We start from the raw sequence: 16440 nt of genomic DNA on the forward strand, positions 1-16440 counted from the left end.
TTCAAAAACAAAACAAGAGGGAATTCTTGCTACATTCTCCCAACGTTTAACACTTGATTGATTTCAAAATAAATTGGTGCAAAGCGGAAAGAGTACCAAAATAGCAAAAAGCCAGACAAAATTGTGACAAAGAACCCAGTGAGAGATAATAGCAATAAGTGTTCAACAAATGAAACAACTCAACATAAGTGACAGTCACCCATCGTGATAAAGATTTTAGATTTTTGGAAGTAGGTAGAAACAAGAAGTATAAGAAAAGGTCCACAAATATATCGCACACCCTCGTGAATTCTACCATCCATGGACAAGCTCATGTAAGTTAGAAGAGGAGAGAAAAAAGGAAACGAATTAGAGAGGGAAAATAGAATCTGTGTATACCTATCAGTGAAATAAAAGAAATCCCGTAGGGTAAACTTTGTCTTAACCTCAATAGATACCATACATCAGAAAATCTCACTCTCATTCCACTCCACCAATTTACTCCCCATACACACCAGTATATTGTGCCATATATATCATAGGGACTCCCACAAAGATTCAAATTATACAAAATTATTTATTGCACATAACGAAAATTTCATAAAAGTACATAGACTGACAGTCTAATCAATGATAAAAGCCACACTGAAGTGGCGAAACAACAGCAACAAATTCTTTAAAAACACACAATCAAGAAAGTTCTAAAGTCAGACTGCTATAGTCAGTCTCTTACAGTTGACACATCTACTCCTACACCGTTGTACTTGCACTGTTAGATAGATTCCATTGTTGTCAATATTCTCACAGTGCTAAGTTAGTAGATTGTGCATATTCATGTGGCGTCGACGCGTTCCGATGGATCATTAAAACCTTTTTTCCATCTTTATCAAGACAAGTTCATATCTCTCTTGAGTTGAAGCACAGTACATCACAAATGTGTGGCTTTTATCATTGATTAGACTGTCAGTCTATGTACTTTTATGAAATTTTCGTTATGTGCAATAAATAATTTTGTATAATTTGAATCTTTGTGGGAGTCCCTATGATATATATGGCACAATCTACTGGTGTGTATGGGGAGTAAATTGGTGGAGTGGAATGAGAGTGAGATTTTCTGATGTAAAAGACTGACTATAGCAGTCTGACTTTGGAACTCTCTTGATTGTGTGTTTTTAAAGAATTTGTTGCTGTTGTTTTGCCACTTCAGTGTGGCTTCTATCATTGATTAGACTGTCAGTCTATGTACTTTTATGAAATTTTCGTTATGTGCAATAAATAATTTTGTATTATTTTAATCTTTGTGGGAGTCCCTATGATATATATGGCACAATCAACTGGTGTGTATGGGGAGTAAATCGGTGGAGTGGAATGAGAGTGAGATTTTCTGATGTATGGTATCTATTGAGGTTAAGACAAAGTTTACCCTACGGGATTTCTTTTATTTCACTGCTTAAGTGCCCTAGTCCCACGGGTTAAGTAAGGGGCCCCTCTTATCTTCTAATGTATACCTATCAGTAACAGTCTGTATGCAGAAAAGTCCCCGAAAGCACCCTTTTCCCATTTGAAGTATCCAACGAGTGCTGGAATATCTATAAGAGTCCGTAAGCTCAATAAACAAAAAGTAATCACTAGGAAAAATTTAGATGTGAGCTGATGAGTAGTGCAGCTTTTAAACACCCCTTATTAATTATTATTTTCATTTTTTTTATTTTAATTTTAAAGAACGAACAATTATAATACTAGGATTTCTTGCAACACAAAGTAAGCAGGACCCTCTAATATCCAGGGCACTTTCCCGTAAATTATTCCTACAAATCCACCAGTATATCCAGTGAGGTATGCTAACCTCAATAGAATCTTAGTATTCAACACCGTTCGATAACAATAGGAGAAGACAAGGATAAGAGCCAGTGTGCCAAATGCTAGAATGTAAAAACACCCCAATTAAGCTCTATCAAAAGCGGTAATGTGCGTAAATGAAATGGCAAGTATACCCACAGAAAGATAAGTGCAACCGTCATCAAGAAAAATGCCGTATAAGTAACAAGACGCGTTTTCCAAGCGTCAAATGCGTAACAACACGTTTTGAGGTAATGTGATCCAAAATCTGAGCGCATTGTCCATAATTGTAGTTTCATCACGTTAAGATGGACTACGAGTAGACGTAATATAAACATCTGCTATTCCTAGGAGAGTCACTATAGATAACTGCAACAAGACATCAAATATGTTCTATTCCCAACAAAAGTAACACTACCTGCAGTCGTCTTCACAATTTAGAAAAGAGACAGTCTTGGCACAAAAGTTAATACTAATTTATATACTACTTTGTGGCGACAAGAAGAGCAATGTCGAGTTTGTATCCCAAATTGAAAGTGGTGAACAACAATAGCATGTGAATGGACAGATTTAAGTGCAGTTAGTCGCTCAGAAAGTATTTAAAATAAGTAGTCTATATGTGATCCTCACACGGCACCCTATCTAAATCGTGACATTAATATAGATGGTGCAAGAGAGCACAGAAAGAGGGATAGTCCCAAAAAGATAGTGAAAGCGAAGTGACAATTCTTATTCGGTCTGCAATGTGTATCGTATATTCTGGAGCTACATTGTAGTATAAATATCAGTCTCTAACAGGTAGACAAAAAAGGACAGGCCATAATGCTGATATGACTGGACACAACATTTTGCAAACAGGTATAAGTCTTGTAAGGCACATACAGCTGAATACAAATTCATTCAAACAGATATTAATCTTGTAAGGCACATCAAGGCACATTGTAATCAGATTAGCTGCCTCTGGTCTTAAATACATACAGTACACCGATCAAATTGTATCACACAAGTGTATTATTCTGGATACATGTGGAGAGACCGGTAAAAATAACAATTGTTCAGTTCACATCTACCTTTTTCCTAGTGATTACTTTTAGTTTATTGCGCTTACAGACTCGTATAGATATTCCAGCACTCATTGGATACTTTGAATGGGAAAAGTGTGCTTTCGTGGACTTTTCTACATACAGACAGTTACTGAAGGTATACACAGATTATATTTTCCCTCTCTAATTCGTTTCCTTTTTCCTTCAAGCCTACAATATCATTGGTTTGAATGAATGGAATCTAGTTGATTGAAGAGATTTTATTACTGGCAGAGGAATATTTTTGTCAAAAGTTCATAATTGCCTGACATCTTTTCTGGTCAACGACGTGGCATTTTATTTGATCAACTGTATCATGAATAGATATGTATTTCATTTAAAAAGTGATACCTCACATAATATATGCATACGAAGAATAATGATAAAATATTGAAGACTGAAGTAAAGACAGTAATGAAATAGCAGTTAAAATGAAAGATTGCCTAAAAGCTCCAGCAGGTCTCTCTGTTTGAATTAATGTGTCTACAAACACCACACTGAGCATGACATCACCAGAACAGACTCTATGTTGACCCATACTTCACTTAAACACTCTCGATTAGACTGTCAACATCTTCTGCACAGACATAGTACTGTGTATGATGGATAATTAGTTGGTATTGCTGCTAAAGCTAAAATACTGCATTTACAACAGTCTTCATGTATGACTTCAGGATGAATACCACTAGTTTGTCCCAAAAATATCTTATCTTGCCTGGCATTTGCCAGTCAGTTAGCCCCAAAAATATTCCTAACATGGGACAAATAATGGACTATTTTATAGTAAGCATATTTGCTGTAAAATATTACTCAACTCTAGAAGGATCCTATTAGCTAGCCTGGATGCGAAATCTCCAAGCCTTTATACGGTGCACTGTGTTTGTGAACTCAATTGGGGGCTGAGATTTGTATTCTTGACTTAGCCTCTAATGTTTCTATAAATGAGGGCAGCAATTTACCTACATTCAGTTCGCACTGATAAAATGAGAGTGGCCTAACAATAATTATGACGCTGGTTGCAAATTTGATGAAAGAAAGGATCTATTGGTTATTTCACAGTTTTGTGGTTTTCATTCAGATTTTGAGGTTTCCTCCTGTTTATGTTGTTTAGGAATAAGTGCTTGTACCTCATGAAATAGAATCAAAGAGTCACACGTTGACTGGATGTTGAGGTTGAGTAGGAGCTGATCTTCCATCTCCCTTATCTTCTTCCACATTCCAGGATCTTCACAGATGCTAGGGAAACACTGGTGTGTGCCTACCTGACTTGCTGTAGTCTGTAAAGACTTGCAGAAAGCATCCGATGTTAGCCAAGCTTGTCCGTGGATCTTTGTCAGTCCGACAGAGCCACTGCAGAGCATGCTAGCTGCTGCCATTACACTCATAGAGTCCACATTCCTGCAGCAGTATCCCACTTACAAAAGAAGCAGTGACTACGGTTAACGCATTCTGCAGACAGTGTTTTCTCTAATGATTGAGTCACTGGCTCAGCAAGTGGAACACTCAACTGGCAAAGGAACGGCAGAGTCAATTGGCCTTTAGTTTAACATTGTCTGTCTTTGACATATTGTGAGCACTATTTGCACTATGGAGTCTATCTGTGGCATAATTGAGGCCCTGGCAATTTTGGTTAGTCCTAACATTTCATGGGTATCTTTTGCATGACCATTCTGGACCTTGGTTTGGCATACTTTGAGCATCATACAGCAAGAGCCCAGAATACTGATAGCCTTGACATATTGACAGGAATTTGTGGAATATTATGGGCATCTTCGACATGATTGTGCGAACACCATGCTGCTTACCATCCTAAAGTGATGCCCTTCCTTTGCATACTGTGGTCATTTTGACATAATTGTAGCCATCCCTAATTCCAGGCATTCTCTAGACATTCCTGGACATTTCTAGCATGTGGCGGTGATACATTAGCATGTAAAGCAGAACCTGCCCATTTGTACCAGTAGTCCACACAAGCACTTACTATATATTGCAAGGTGCTGTTTTAGGACAAACTAAATAAGAAACAGCATTACTGGGATAAAGATAGTGTTTTATTAAAATTCGGAGCTTTTGTTTGTGAGAATTTAATTTATTTATCCCAAAAGAAGAGTGTGTATTTGATAGGAAAATCAGCGTATGTGTGGCAAGGACACACTGCTTTTTCGTGGATAAAATGACTGAACCCACTGTATCGGAGTATTATTTTATGTTATGTTCAAGTGACTTATTGCTGATGCTCTGTCCTTAGTGCCAGAGAGTGTTTGCTGCAGCAGTTGCTATGTCATGACATGTGCGAGGGTGTTTTAAAGTCCATAGTGATAAACATTTACATGTCATTTTTACTAATGGAATATGATGGATCTGGCGATTAGATTTTAAGAATTTGTCTCAACCTGTAACCTGAGCAGTATCACTACTGCTTGTTCTTGTACAATTTGTTTACATCGGCTTTCCACAGCCTGAGATTGTAAAATCTGTGTAATGTTTTAATGTTTCCACACCTTTCTTTTCAATTATATTCTGTTTGAAAACGTAAGACAGAAAATGTATTTGGAAGGAGACACATAGGGGAAATTAAAGGAAATGAAAAGTACGAATTAATAATAATACTGCAAACAACTGATACCCAAATGTCTTCAACTGCTCATGACATGTATAACTTTTGTCACTATTTAATTAAATTGTACTGAAAAATTGAACAGATTATTGTGCTGCCATTTTCAAAGTTTATTCGCAGAACCCCGAAGAAAGCCAGCTTGTTCTCTATTAGATAAGCACTGCTCCTCTTGAGGTTCAAATAATATGTGCCTATTTGTGTGCTGTTGAAACTAGTGTTTTATATTGAGTTCACAATATTATTATTATTGACACAAACATGGGTACACTGTTTATGACGAATAGTGTTTTGAAGAACAGTGGCACAATATGAATTGCTGTAAACGTCTGTTGCTTCTGTAAAATTCACTGTTGTAGTTTTTCCAGTGAGTGAGAATATTGTAATTTCCCTTCAAGAGCTTTGGGTTGTTAGCTTGGTGATATGTGGGGATGACCAGAAATGCATTTATACCTGGGCTGCTTTTTGTTCAGAGAGCCACCATTCTAGGCAACACTCATTACTGTAGCTCATGGTCACCTAAGTAAGTTTTTAGTGGTTAATATAAAACATACAAATGTAGTGAATGGTAGTCCCGATTATTTACTCACTTCAATGCACAGAAATGTAAAGGGCGAGAATTTCTTTTCATTAGTCCAAATGTTTGCAAAAGGATGAACAAGGACTTTGAATTTAAATATCCTATGTTAAAACAATAGATCACATTCTTTTACTCTGTGCTCAAAGCACAACGTTTTGAAGCAAGAATGATCAGGCTTTCATTTACACAGTCATTAAGTATGCATATTGAAGAGACAAATGTCTACTCCATTGACAGTGCTCCTCTCCCCACTGGAATGCACATGGGGTGGGTCTGGTGGCTTAGTGTGCCCACTGTAGGGGCCTGTGTTCGACCACACGGTCACATGTGCTAATCCCGGCAGGTCCACTCAGCCTTCTATCATCCTGAGGTTGATTAAATGAGTTCCATTGAGTTGGGTAACAATAAACACCTGTTAATCAGTGCCTAGATACCTCTTAGGTAAACATGAGCTTTACAAATACACATGTTATGTTATGGTATACCTGTGTGTCTAGAGAATGCTGCTTGGCATAAGAATACCAATCATTTTAATAGAAGCCGAAGACCCTGAAGATCAGCCTCAACTGTAATCCTTACCTTCGGCCAGCAAGCTGCATGTGAACCGACTTCCACATTATACAGATCTACAGTCCCAAAGTGGTTCCTGAAACAGTGCAACCACAAAATGATAAAAATTATAATTGGGTTGTAAACTATGTACAGTTAACGAAGGCTAGTAAGCAAAATTTCAAATGTCTTGTTAAAATACCATAAAAGGAGAAAAGAATTGTAACTATAATGTCTGTATCCCCGCATTTCGCCACATATCGTAATCGAGTTAAACTCGAGAAAGCCATTTTGCATTTCATTCAAATTTTCAATCATTTTTAATGCAGGAATATGTTGCTTATAGACTTTATTGTGACAACCTTGTTCAGTCTGGATTTGACAGATGTCATGCTATAAATTTGAGCTGTTGGTTTCGCTCAAGCTGAATGATAATATTGATATTTAAATACATATTTAAATATTGCTTGATCTTTCCTACCCCGCAGTCTACAATCTCTATGGTATCAGTAGATAAAACAATATGGAGAATTCTTCATTATGCTGCCTTGTTGTTCAGAGTTTTGTTTATGAACTAATACAATGTAAATAAATTGTGGGTAAAAGCTTTTATGCATCATCTCACCGTACTATGGTAACAAAATATTTACACATCTTTTTGTTTTTAGTTCACAAACATTTGAAAGGAAGAGTATTTACATTCCCACTTAAAGCGGATACCTCACAACAGCAATGCATCTAAAGAAAATGCATTGGAATGTCTGTATATAGTTTAAATTACCACAGTCATTTTCATTTTTTTTAAACAATCAAAATTCATTCCACACTGTCATCCCTTTGTCCTGACTAGAACAACTCGATCGTGCTGAAGATGGCATGAACCATATCAACCAAGACATGAAGGAGGCCGAGAAAAATTTAAAAGATTTAGGGAAATGCTGTGGTCTTTTCAAATGTCCTTGTAACAAGTAGGTACTGGGTACCGACTCTGCTCTGTGGTGTCCAGTTCTTGTCACAGTGAATGTCTGAAGTTTGTCTTTCTTCTTTGTCCTTTTCCATCTGCTTCAATCTGTGGCGATAAAATACTTGTGTTTAATCAGAACAACTGGACCACATCGAAAGTGGAATGGACCAAATCAATCAGGACATGAAAGAAGCAGAAAAGAACTTGACGGATCTAGGACAGTTCTGTGGTCTTTGTCCCTGCCCATGTAACAAGTAGGTGCTTCCTGCCGGCCTGAGTATTTGAGCACCAAGGCCACCATTCAAGCCTTGTGAAACTCATCCCTAGTAAGCATGCTGACACTCTGAGCATGTGGCATGGAGAGAGATCAATACTTGCTCCATAACATCATCCCCTAGACTAGAAAAATTAGCTAGAAATAGTTTTATTAAAATACGGCATGTGAAATGCATAACAATGGCACACCTGTGAATCAATATTTCAACATTTTTCAGTGTGTAGGTTTTTTAGTATCTAAAATAAAAGTTACTGTGTGCTGCAGTAGCCACCATTAACGCTTGTCAGCAGGATTTTAATATTTTTGGTTTTAAAGCACTTTTAATAAGTGTTTGTTTTTTAAAAATGTAGCCTTTCAAATTATACTTGGAACAAGACAAGAAAATTACATATCTATTTATTTTGTAAGTTAACAGATGATTAGCTAAATATTTCATATACTTTAGGCTTTGAAAATTACGAGGAGACATTTGTAAACCTGCCACAGTATGACAATCTAAGCTATATTTTGCTTAATACGGGAAACATCACTCCATTAGGAATGTTTAAATGTGAATTGCTTGCAAACGAATTGCACAAAAAACTTGGTTTGAGCCTGTTTAACTATAATCACATGTAATTGGTTTACTCAATTTCAATTTTTTCATTTTATTGTTTGATTAATAAAAATCGTTACAATATTCGGACAAGTTAAAGATTACAAATTTTAAAACGATAAAAGAATAAATATTCTATCCCAGGTAGGGACAACACTAATCGTATTTCATCCATTATAATACATTGTTAAGTTCATTAGCAAAGTTTTCAGTATTGTCCTTTCTGCCACCACGAACCTCCTTCCTTGAACCACTATTTGCGCTAGGCCTTGGGTGCCTTTATCAGTTCAATTTCTTGTATCAGTTTTGTTACCTTGGTCATAAATTTAACTCCCCGACTTGCCAAGATGGATGATGTGCATCCTAGCCAGCTTGTCACTGCTTGCCGGCAGGTGCGGATCTTTAACGTAATAAAGATGGCCCGTAGGTACACTCTTCTTAGAGGTAGTAGAGCTGGACATGCACATTGCAGATGCGTCAAAGTTTCCTTCTGGTGTCCACACAGTCTACAATTGGAACTTTTCTACTTGATGTTTCCAAGAGGGCCTTAAGTCCTTTGAGTAGTGCATGCCCATTCGGTAGGCTACAAAAGCTTTTTTTAAATGTTGGCTATAATGTGAGGCTAAATATCCCTGTGGTAAATGGTTTACTCATGAATTTCATGTTCAAGTGACAGTTATTGATTTGGTTTTTAAAAAATTAGTAAAGTCTGGTTCACATTTCTTTGATGTACTACAAAGACCAAAAAAGCTACCCAAATCTTAAATGTTCAATCTAAACGTAGATATAACCTTAGCTTTGTAAGTCAATTACCTAATCATTAAATGCATTTAATGGCAGCAGCAGGCTCTAAATTCTAAAAATTAAATACCGGAATTACATACTTTTTTAAAAAAAATTCACAGCAATTCACATGTAATTTAAGTCTGTCAAAAAAATTCTTAAGCAAAGGTTAGTAGAAAGTTGGGAATATTTTATTAGCATCATATGCAAAACCAAACAAAGGATCCCGCTAAATGCTGGTGAATGCATTAAATGTTTTGGCACAGTTTAACACGTGCCATTGCACACATGGTGGAAAGTTAATATTCCCTGCATGGAAAGTCCTTTTTCATTTGAAGAAGAAATAATTTCCAGCAGCTCATAGTTACATGAAATTCCGAAGTTAAGAATCCCTTGTAATGTGGAGGTAGCTACATATGACGTCTATTTTGGATGGTGCATTTTTTAGTCAAGAGGTCAATTTAACAATTGTTTTTTAGCGAGAATGCTTCCTTTCACCTCATATCTGTAGACGGAGCATGCAAATGGTGCATAGGGTGCCCATTGCTTTCTTTCATTAGTTGGCTAGTTTTGTCTTGTTATGTCCCTTGCATTCATCACACCCGTGCCTGTTTTACCTAGTGTATTTGTTCATAACGGTCTGTACATCAGTTCTTGATTCATTGTCACAATTTGAATGTACTACTGTATTATTTGGAAATTTGAATGCATTACTTCCAGCCAGCCAAAATATGCTTGCACGCTGTAAGGGAAATACAGAATTTTTGGCTTTGGCTTTGAAATTTGAAATGCTAAATGTTAAAGGGGGATCTTACATTTAATTTCTATGCACTCCATGTGTCCCCAAAGCAATGCATACATGTGATGTGATGTGATGTACACACTAAACTGCCGTTGTGTTGCATGTCTGTCTGCCTATGTGTATTTGTGTCTTGTGTTAAAATGTAAAACTGTAATATAAATAATGTTTTTGATGTTTTTTGATTAGCAATATAATGGCTTTCTAAACACTACATATTGTAGCTTCCTAATTTAATGGATGATTACTACCAATACATTTAGAATTTGCTTGAGATTTATAATAATAAGTTATTAAAGATGTACCACTTTCATTCTAAATTTACAATTATTATCAATTACAACTAGTGCTCCTTTAAGTGAACAATGAACGGCTAATTCCATACTGCCAGGATTCAAATCTGCAACCTGTCGGTCACATACAATCTCATACAATCTCAATATTAAGTGATTGGCCTGCTAAGCAGAGTGATCCATAACAGTACTATGGTATGAAGAAAACCAGTGTTCAAGATGCTTTTACCTCATGCAGTCCTTAGTTTAGTTTGAGGAGAATAATTTTGATTCTTTACTTCGACTTGGTGTTTGTCACTCACACTCTTTTTCTGCACAGGCTTATATCAGGTGATACTGGCAAAAAGGCCTGGGGAAATAATCAAGATGGTGTTATAGGCAACCAGCCAGCCCGCATTGTTGATGAACGTGAAAGGATGGCCCTTAGTGGTGGTCATATTCGCAGGTAAGTTCTTTTATAGAATTCATCAACCCTTTGCCTCTTAAAAATAGCAATTATGTGGCCTAATGCATATTTATGGTTTGACTAAAACAAGACAAGGAAATAAATGTGTATATTGATTCCTGCCTGAACTTAAGACAAAGAGTGGTTAAGAAAGTGAGTTTGTGCTTCCTTGCTGGAGTGTGCAGTTAGTTACGTCAAAGATTATTTAACAAAGTTGAATTTGTAGAGGTTCAATAATTCCGTACCAACAGTGATTTGTGTAAGATTACAACAGAGATTTTTTTTTTAATGCACCTTGTTGAGAGAAGGCGCAACCATCAATAGTTCTAAACTTTCAAAACAGTATAGGCTTTTGTGCCATTAAAGAACTTTAGAGACCGATTTCACAAAGGTAAACTTACATGTGTAAATCTTTTCACACATGGATCTATTCCTACACCTAGGTGTAACTGCACTTTTTTGCTATTCACCATTTCCGAATGGAGATTTACACTTGTGTGTTGGCTTACATAGCTCCATCCCTCCAATGAAGGGGTGGAGCCTCCTATAACTGAATTTACAAGTATGAAGGTAGAAATTGTAATTGTCCATCTATTATTTTAAACAGAATTTCATTGGCATTTCAAATAATACAAACATAACCAAAATTAGTTTGGCAGGATATAAATATGTAAAAACAAGTTGGCACATAGAAATTACTGTATATCAAAATAAATAACCATACTAGGATTATGTTTAACTCCAACTCCATCTCCCTATACCCCTGGGTCCCTACCCTATTAGTTAACAAATCACAGAACTTTGTTAAGCCCGGGGAAAGATAAAAGAATGAAGTGATGTGCCATCAGTGGACCTCCCACCCCAAGGTACGTATGTTCAAGAATTGCTGCTAGGTGCTACCCTCACCAGATGTATCATCCATGTCATGTTCCCTAAGACAGTCCTGTAAATGATCACAAACTCAAGCCCTCTCCTTTGATCCCCTACATTTCCTCACTTCTCAGTGCAACGCTGCACTCTCATATACAACCCATTGGATCAATTCCTCCCCCTGTATCTCAAACCTAGGGCCCTAGTATCTTTTCAGTGCATCGCAATCTCATGCCTAGCTAAGACCAGAGCCAGATCTATGATCCCTGTAGTAGTATTGCGTTTTACAGGTCTGCGGAATCCCCTCCCCCAAGAGGCATGTCTGGAGTGCAGAGTCAATCGATCTCTGGGTCACCTCATTAACACAAGTCACTATTTCCCTCCAGAAATCCAATAATAAGGATATGTACCACACCTTATGAAGCATCTCTGTTCCTTGTTCTCCAAATTAAGGCCACACCGCATCGAAGCTCCGAGAAATTTTACTCTGGGTTAGATACGCCTTATGCAGATAATAAAAAAATTAATCAGCTCCACTTATTAATGGAAATCACAACCACCAGGGCAGATATCCCTTCATAAGATAGTATAGGCAAATTTATTAAAGTTTATATAAAAGAGTAGAAAATATTTTAATTCAAAATAAAAATGTACAATAGTTCAAAATAATTAATGTTACCCTGGAACTAATGAAAAAAATGTACAGCACATTACCTCTTTAAATTAAATTTCTATTACATTATAGAGAAATTTAAATATATCAATATAATTTCTAAATATTCAGTTTTAAACAACAATTTAAAAATCAAATGATCACTCCCTTGCTCTTTGCCACTGGGGGAAAAACTGCCACAGTGGAATGACTGTTGACCCTGGTACCCTCTGTAACCATGCGAAAAGGAGCCGTTGGTGCCTTGGCCTCGGCCGGAGAACCAGCTCTGTGTTCTCCCGGCCAACCCAAAAACACAATCATTGAATACTTTTTTTTATCTCTCTTTGAGACTTATGTAGTGAGCTAAAGGCCCCCACATACCTCAAAAGGTCCTTAATAGAAGCTTCTCGGAAAAGGAGACCATTTCCGAAGGCCTTTCGTCTTTAGATGCCAAATCCACTAATTTCAGGTCTATTTTAAGTAAAATACTATTCCTTCTTTCAATAGAGAATCCAGTATTAGCGTTACCTAACAGACAAAAAGCTCTCTGGACCCACTGACGCAATTCTTCCAAGTCAATAATGTTCTTGAATACATAATCCTCCTCAGCCATGTCGAATATCTTAGTCAATGGGCCAACTATATCCAACAACCTGTCCTGACAGAATTGTAGACCCCTATCAATACCCTTTCTAGCGTCGTGACCTCCTTTTGCAATAAAGGCGATGATCTTCGAATCAAGTTCTGGAGTCACCAACACTTTATTATCAATAGTGGGCTGTGGGCACTCGGACCTCAGTCTTACACGCACCTCTTTAGGTATCTCCCTTTAGATCCAATGTTGAATATATTCAGCCACGTGATCTGAAGGACACTATTCTGGTGAGAAAGGGTGCTTAATCAGTAAAGGGTCGACATGTTCTGACCCAGGGGGTCTAAAAGAGAACCACTATCCTTGTTCAACATGCCTTCCTTTGGCAACTTCTTATTGTATGACATATCATCCTCGGAATCAAAGTCGGATGAAGAACTATGGTCTACCTCCGCACTACCGGAGGATTTGTCACAAATCACCGCTTTGTGTCTGTGCACTCTCTTTGACACATCATCATGCGGGCCTTTCGCCTGCCAATCTTTGATGCCCGTGGCATGTTCCTCTTGCCTGTCAACACAGCAGACATGCTCTACCAAGGTAGGTCTCTTCTTTATACCCAGTGGAATACTGGTAGTCACATGCTTTCTCTTTCGAGAAGCTTACTTAGCTGAACCATGTGCAGTCTCTGGCGCAGACCAAAACCAATCCTTATCCGTCCTGGATGATTTTGAAGCCAACAATTGATTTTCTCAATTACCTTATTTAACTCATCCTCCAAGGATCCTAAAGGCAACACCTTGAAAATAGCTAAAAACCTGGAATCTATATAAAAGTTGGGTCAAACAAAAACTACTGACAGTGACAAGTTTCCACTAACTAACTCAGAGCCCAGAAGAGAAATGATGCACGTTGCCCCACTGTCAGAAAATCTGAGGCGAGAAACTCTTGTCAGAACACGAACGTTCTGAATTGAACTGCTGATATGGAAACAGCGCGGCGCCACAGAGGGGAAATTGACAATAGCTTTGCCAGCGGCCTAGAGGCTCGTGAGCACATTCGCTTACAAGCGACGTCAGACGCACAAGGAGGAGGAGAAACCTCACTGCAATCCCTGGAACGCCAGGCAACAGCGGTCTCGTCACAATGCCCAGATTGAACGCCGCATGAGGTGAGGAGAAGCATGCGCTCACAGGGCCATAACCATGGCAACGGCTTCATGAGGCTTTTCCAATGAAAAAACCTTGGTTAGTCCGTGAGCCAAAAACAACTAGGTCCCATAGATGGAAAACCTCCAAAGAGAAGGGAAAAAGAGAATCACAGTGAGAAAAACGAGAGAAAGTATAGATAAGCCAACGCTCCGGGGTCAAAGAGAGAGAAATAAAAGTCGACAGACTAGAAAATGATTAAAGAGCACACGGATAGCAGATAGAGTGACTGTATTCAACCAATAGGTAGCATACTCGATTTAACTCTCATCCAGAGCGCTCATTAACTCCAACAATCGAAAGTTATAAGCTTTAAACGCAAGGACATAAAAATTGTACTTATCTCATTGAGCAGCAGCAATAAAAGAAGGAAGAGGACTGGTTGCTGTTGGGTTTTATTATGATGGAATGTTCAAAAGTTCTATACTCTCTATTCTAGAAGCTTTTAACATGCTGCTGAGTGGTGGCAATGAAGGATTTATTGCATAATATTGGCGTCCAGGTCTTGACATAAAATTCAAATTCCCTGCCTCTGTTGTTTTCTATGGGAGTGAGTTACAGTACCATTTGCTAGCTGTATCATGTGTTTGCCTTGCTCCCAGGCTGGGTTGGATAACATTTATTTTGTGTTGATATTCTTGTGACTGTGGTAAATTTAGGACCTGATTATGAATCGCCGAACCAGTGGTGGCGGTCCCAACACCCCCAAACTGCAGGACCACCCGCAGTATTGCGACTGCGGCAGTCGGAACCACCACAGGACCGTTGTGACTGCCAGGGATCCAGGATTCCATGGCATTCGTGCAGCGTTCAGAGGCATAAACATGCTGGCAGTGCCACAGCAGCACCACTGAGCATATTTTGAGTTGTCTCACCACCACCCTTTTCATGGCGGTGAGCCCGCCATGAAAAGGGTGGTGATGAGGCAACTAAAGGGCCAGGGGGTGCATGGTGGGGGCGCACATTGAGTGCCCCCTTCGATTTGCACCTCCAGTTTCTGCACGGTGTGACATGTATGCCACACCATGCAGGAAGGGGCAGGCGGTGCTCTGAGTGTGGCGGTATGTATGGTAGGCTCTTCTATGAGCCTACCAGACTGCAGCTGTCAGACCATTGCAGGACTGTCGGTCAGACCAGAAATAAACTCCTGTTCTGGTGGACGGTCACACCGCGGGTTTGTTGGTCCTACAGCGGACAGCGCATTGCACCATCTGCTGTAGAACCGCCATATTATTAATCAGGGCCTAAGTATTATGTTTTGTGAACTGCAATGTTCTTACGCTTTATTTAGCATGCGTTTTGTACCCTCCTCAGTTTTCCCTTAAGCCAGCCTGTAGGAGAGTAGGGTCTGTTTCCTATGGTCACCCCCACTTTTTGCTGTGATTCTCTGGTTTTTCGACTTTAGTGTGGCTGTGGGCCTGCTAATCAGACCCACAGCCCAGCTGTTCTCTCTCTAAATTGATACCATGTACTTTAGGTATATACCAGATTGGTTACTGGGTCACTCTTGTGAGCCCCTGTATAGTGTACCATAGGTACCCAGGGCATAGGTGTACCCTAGGCCTACCAGGGGCTGCAGCATGTATTGTGCCACCCCTGGTTTGCCTTCCAAACTAACACCACAGGTATGTTCACACAGCCTCGGTAAGGTGGTGTAATCACCCCTTACTTAGATATAGTATACCTATATCTACCTTTATATATAGACACATATACACCTATAAGCCACTCCTTTGGTGGGCCTCTACAATCCTGGAGGCAGAGTGCTTGGTTTTATGTGAGAGGGTGCCCTAGCATGAGCTGATATAGCCATACCATATACTCTTAAGTGCATTATAATCCTTGCGGTTAATGCTAGCTTTGGTTTGGCTTTATCAAAACATGTTGTGTAAGGTGTCAAACACTTTTGAATACCCCCCCCGCCAATTCTGGCAGCGGGGGTAGCATTCCACCCTTCTAGTGAGAAAAGACATGTAGCTTACTGCTTTACCCGGTTAAAGTTAAACAGAGCCTCAGCATCACCAAATGGATGCTGCTGCCACAGACACGAGTCTTACCTCCTGTTGCTGGACGAAACTCCAGCAGGGGAGGCCTGGACAATAGGTTTCCTGCCCAGGGAGGTGCCAACACCTCCCCAGACAGGGGTTTTGTGTATTGGGGCAGGGAGGGCTGCATTCAGTGAATGCATCTAGACACTGCCTGGGGCACACAAGGTGCTCCATGCATAGCCCGGTTCAAACCAGTTGCTGGGGCACTCCAGCCCCAGCTCTGGCGCGAAACTAGACAAAGGGAAAGGGGTGTAACCACCGCCTTCTCAGG

General features: G+C 39.1%; 1 protein-coding gene across 1 annotated transcript in view; it reads left to right on the plus strand.

The window, feature by feature from the left end:
* LOC144761865 (synaptosomal-associated protein 25-like) overlaps positions 1 to 16440 on the plus strand; it is a 332753-nt gene that overhangs the window by 243636 nt on the left and 72677 nt on the right. The window contains exons 5-6 of the mRNA XM_078647085.1: positions 7744 to 7861; positions 10674 to 10799. Of these exons, the coding sequence (XP_078503211.1) occupies positions 7744 to 7861; positions 10674 to 10799 (244 nt within the window). The remainder of the gene's footprint in view (positions 1 to 7743; positions 7862 to 10673; positions 10800 to 16440) is intronic.

Source organism: Lissotriton helveticus, chromosome 6 (assembly GCF_964261635.1).
Source record: "Lissotriton helveticus chromosome 6, aLisHel1.1, whole genome shotgun sequence".
NCBI classification, from domain to species: domain Eukaryota; kingdom Metazoa; phylum Chordata; class Amphibia; order Caudata; family Salamandridae; genus Lissotriton; species Lissotriton helveticus.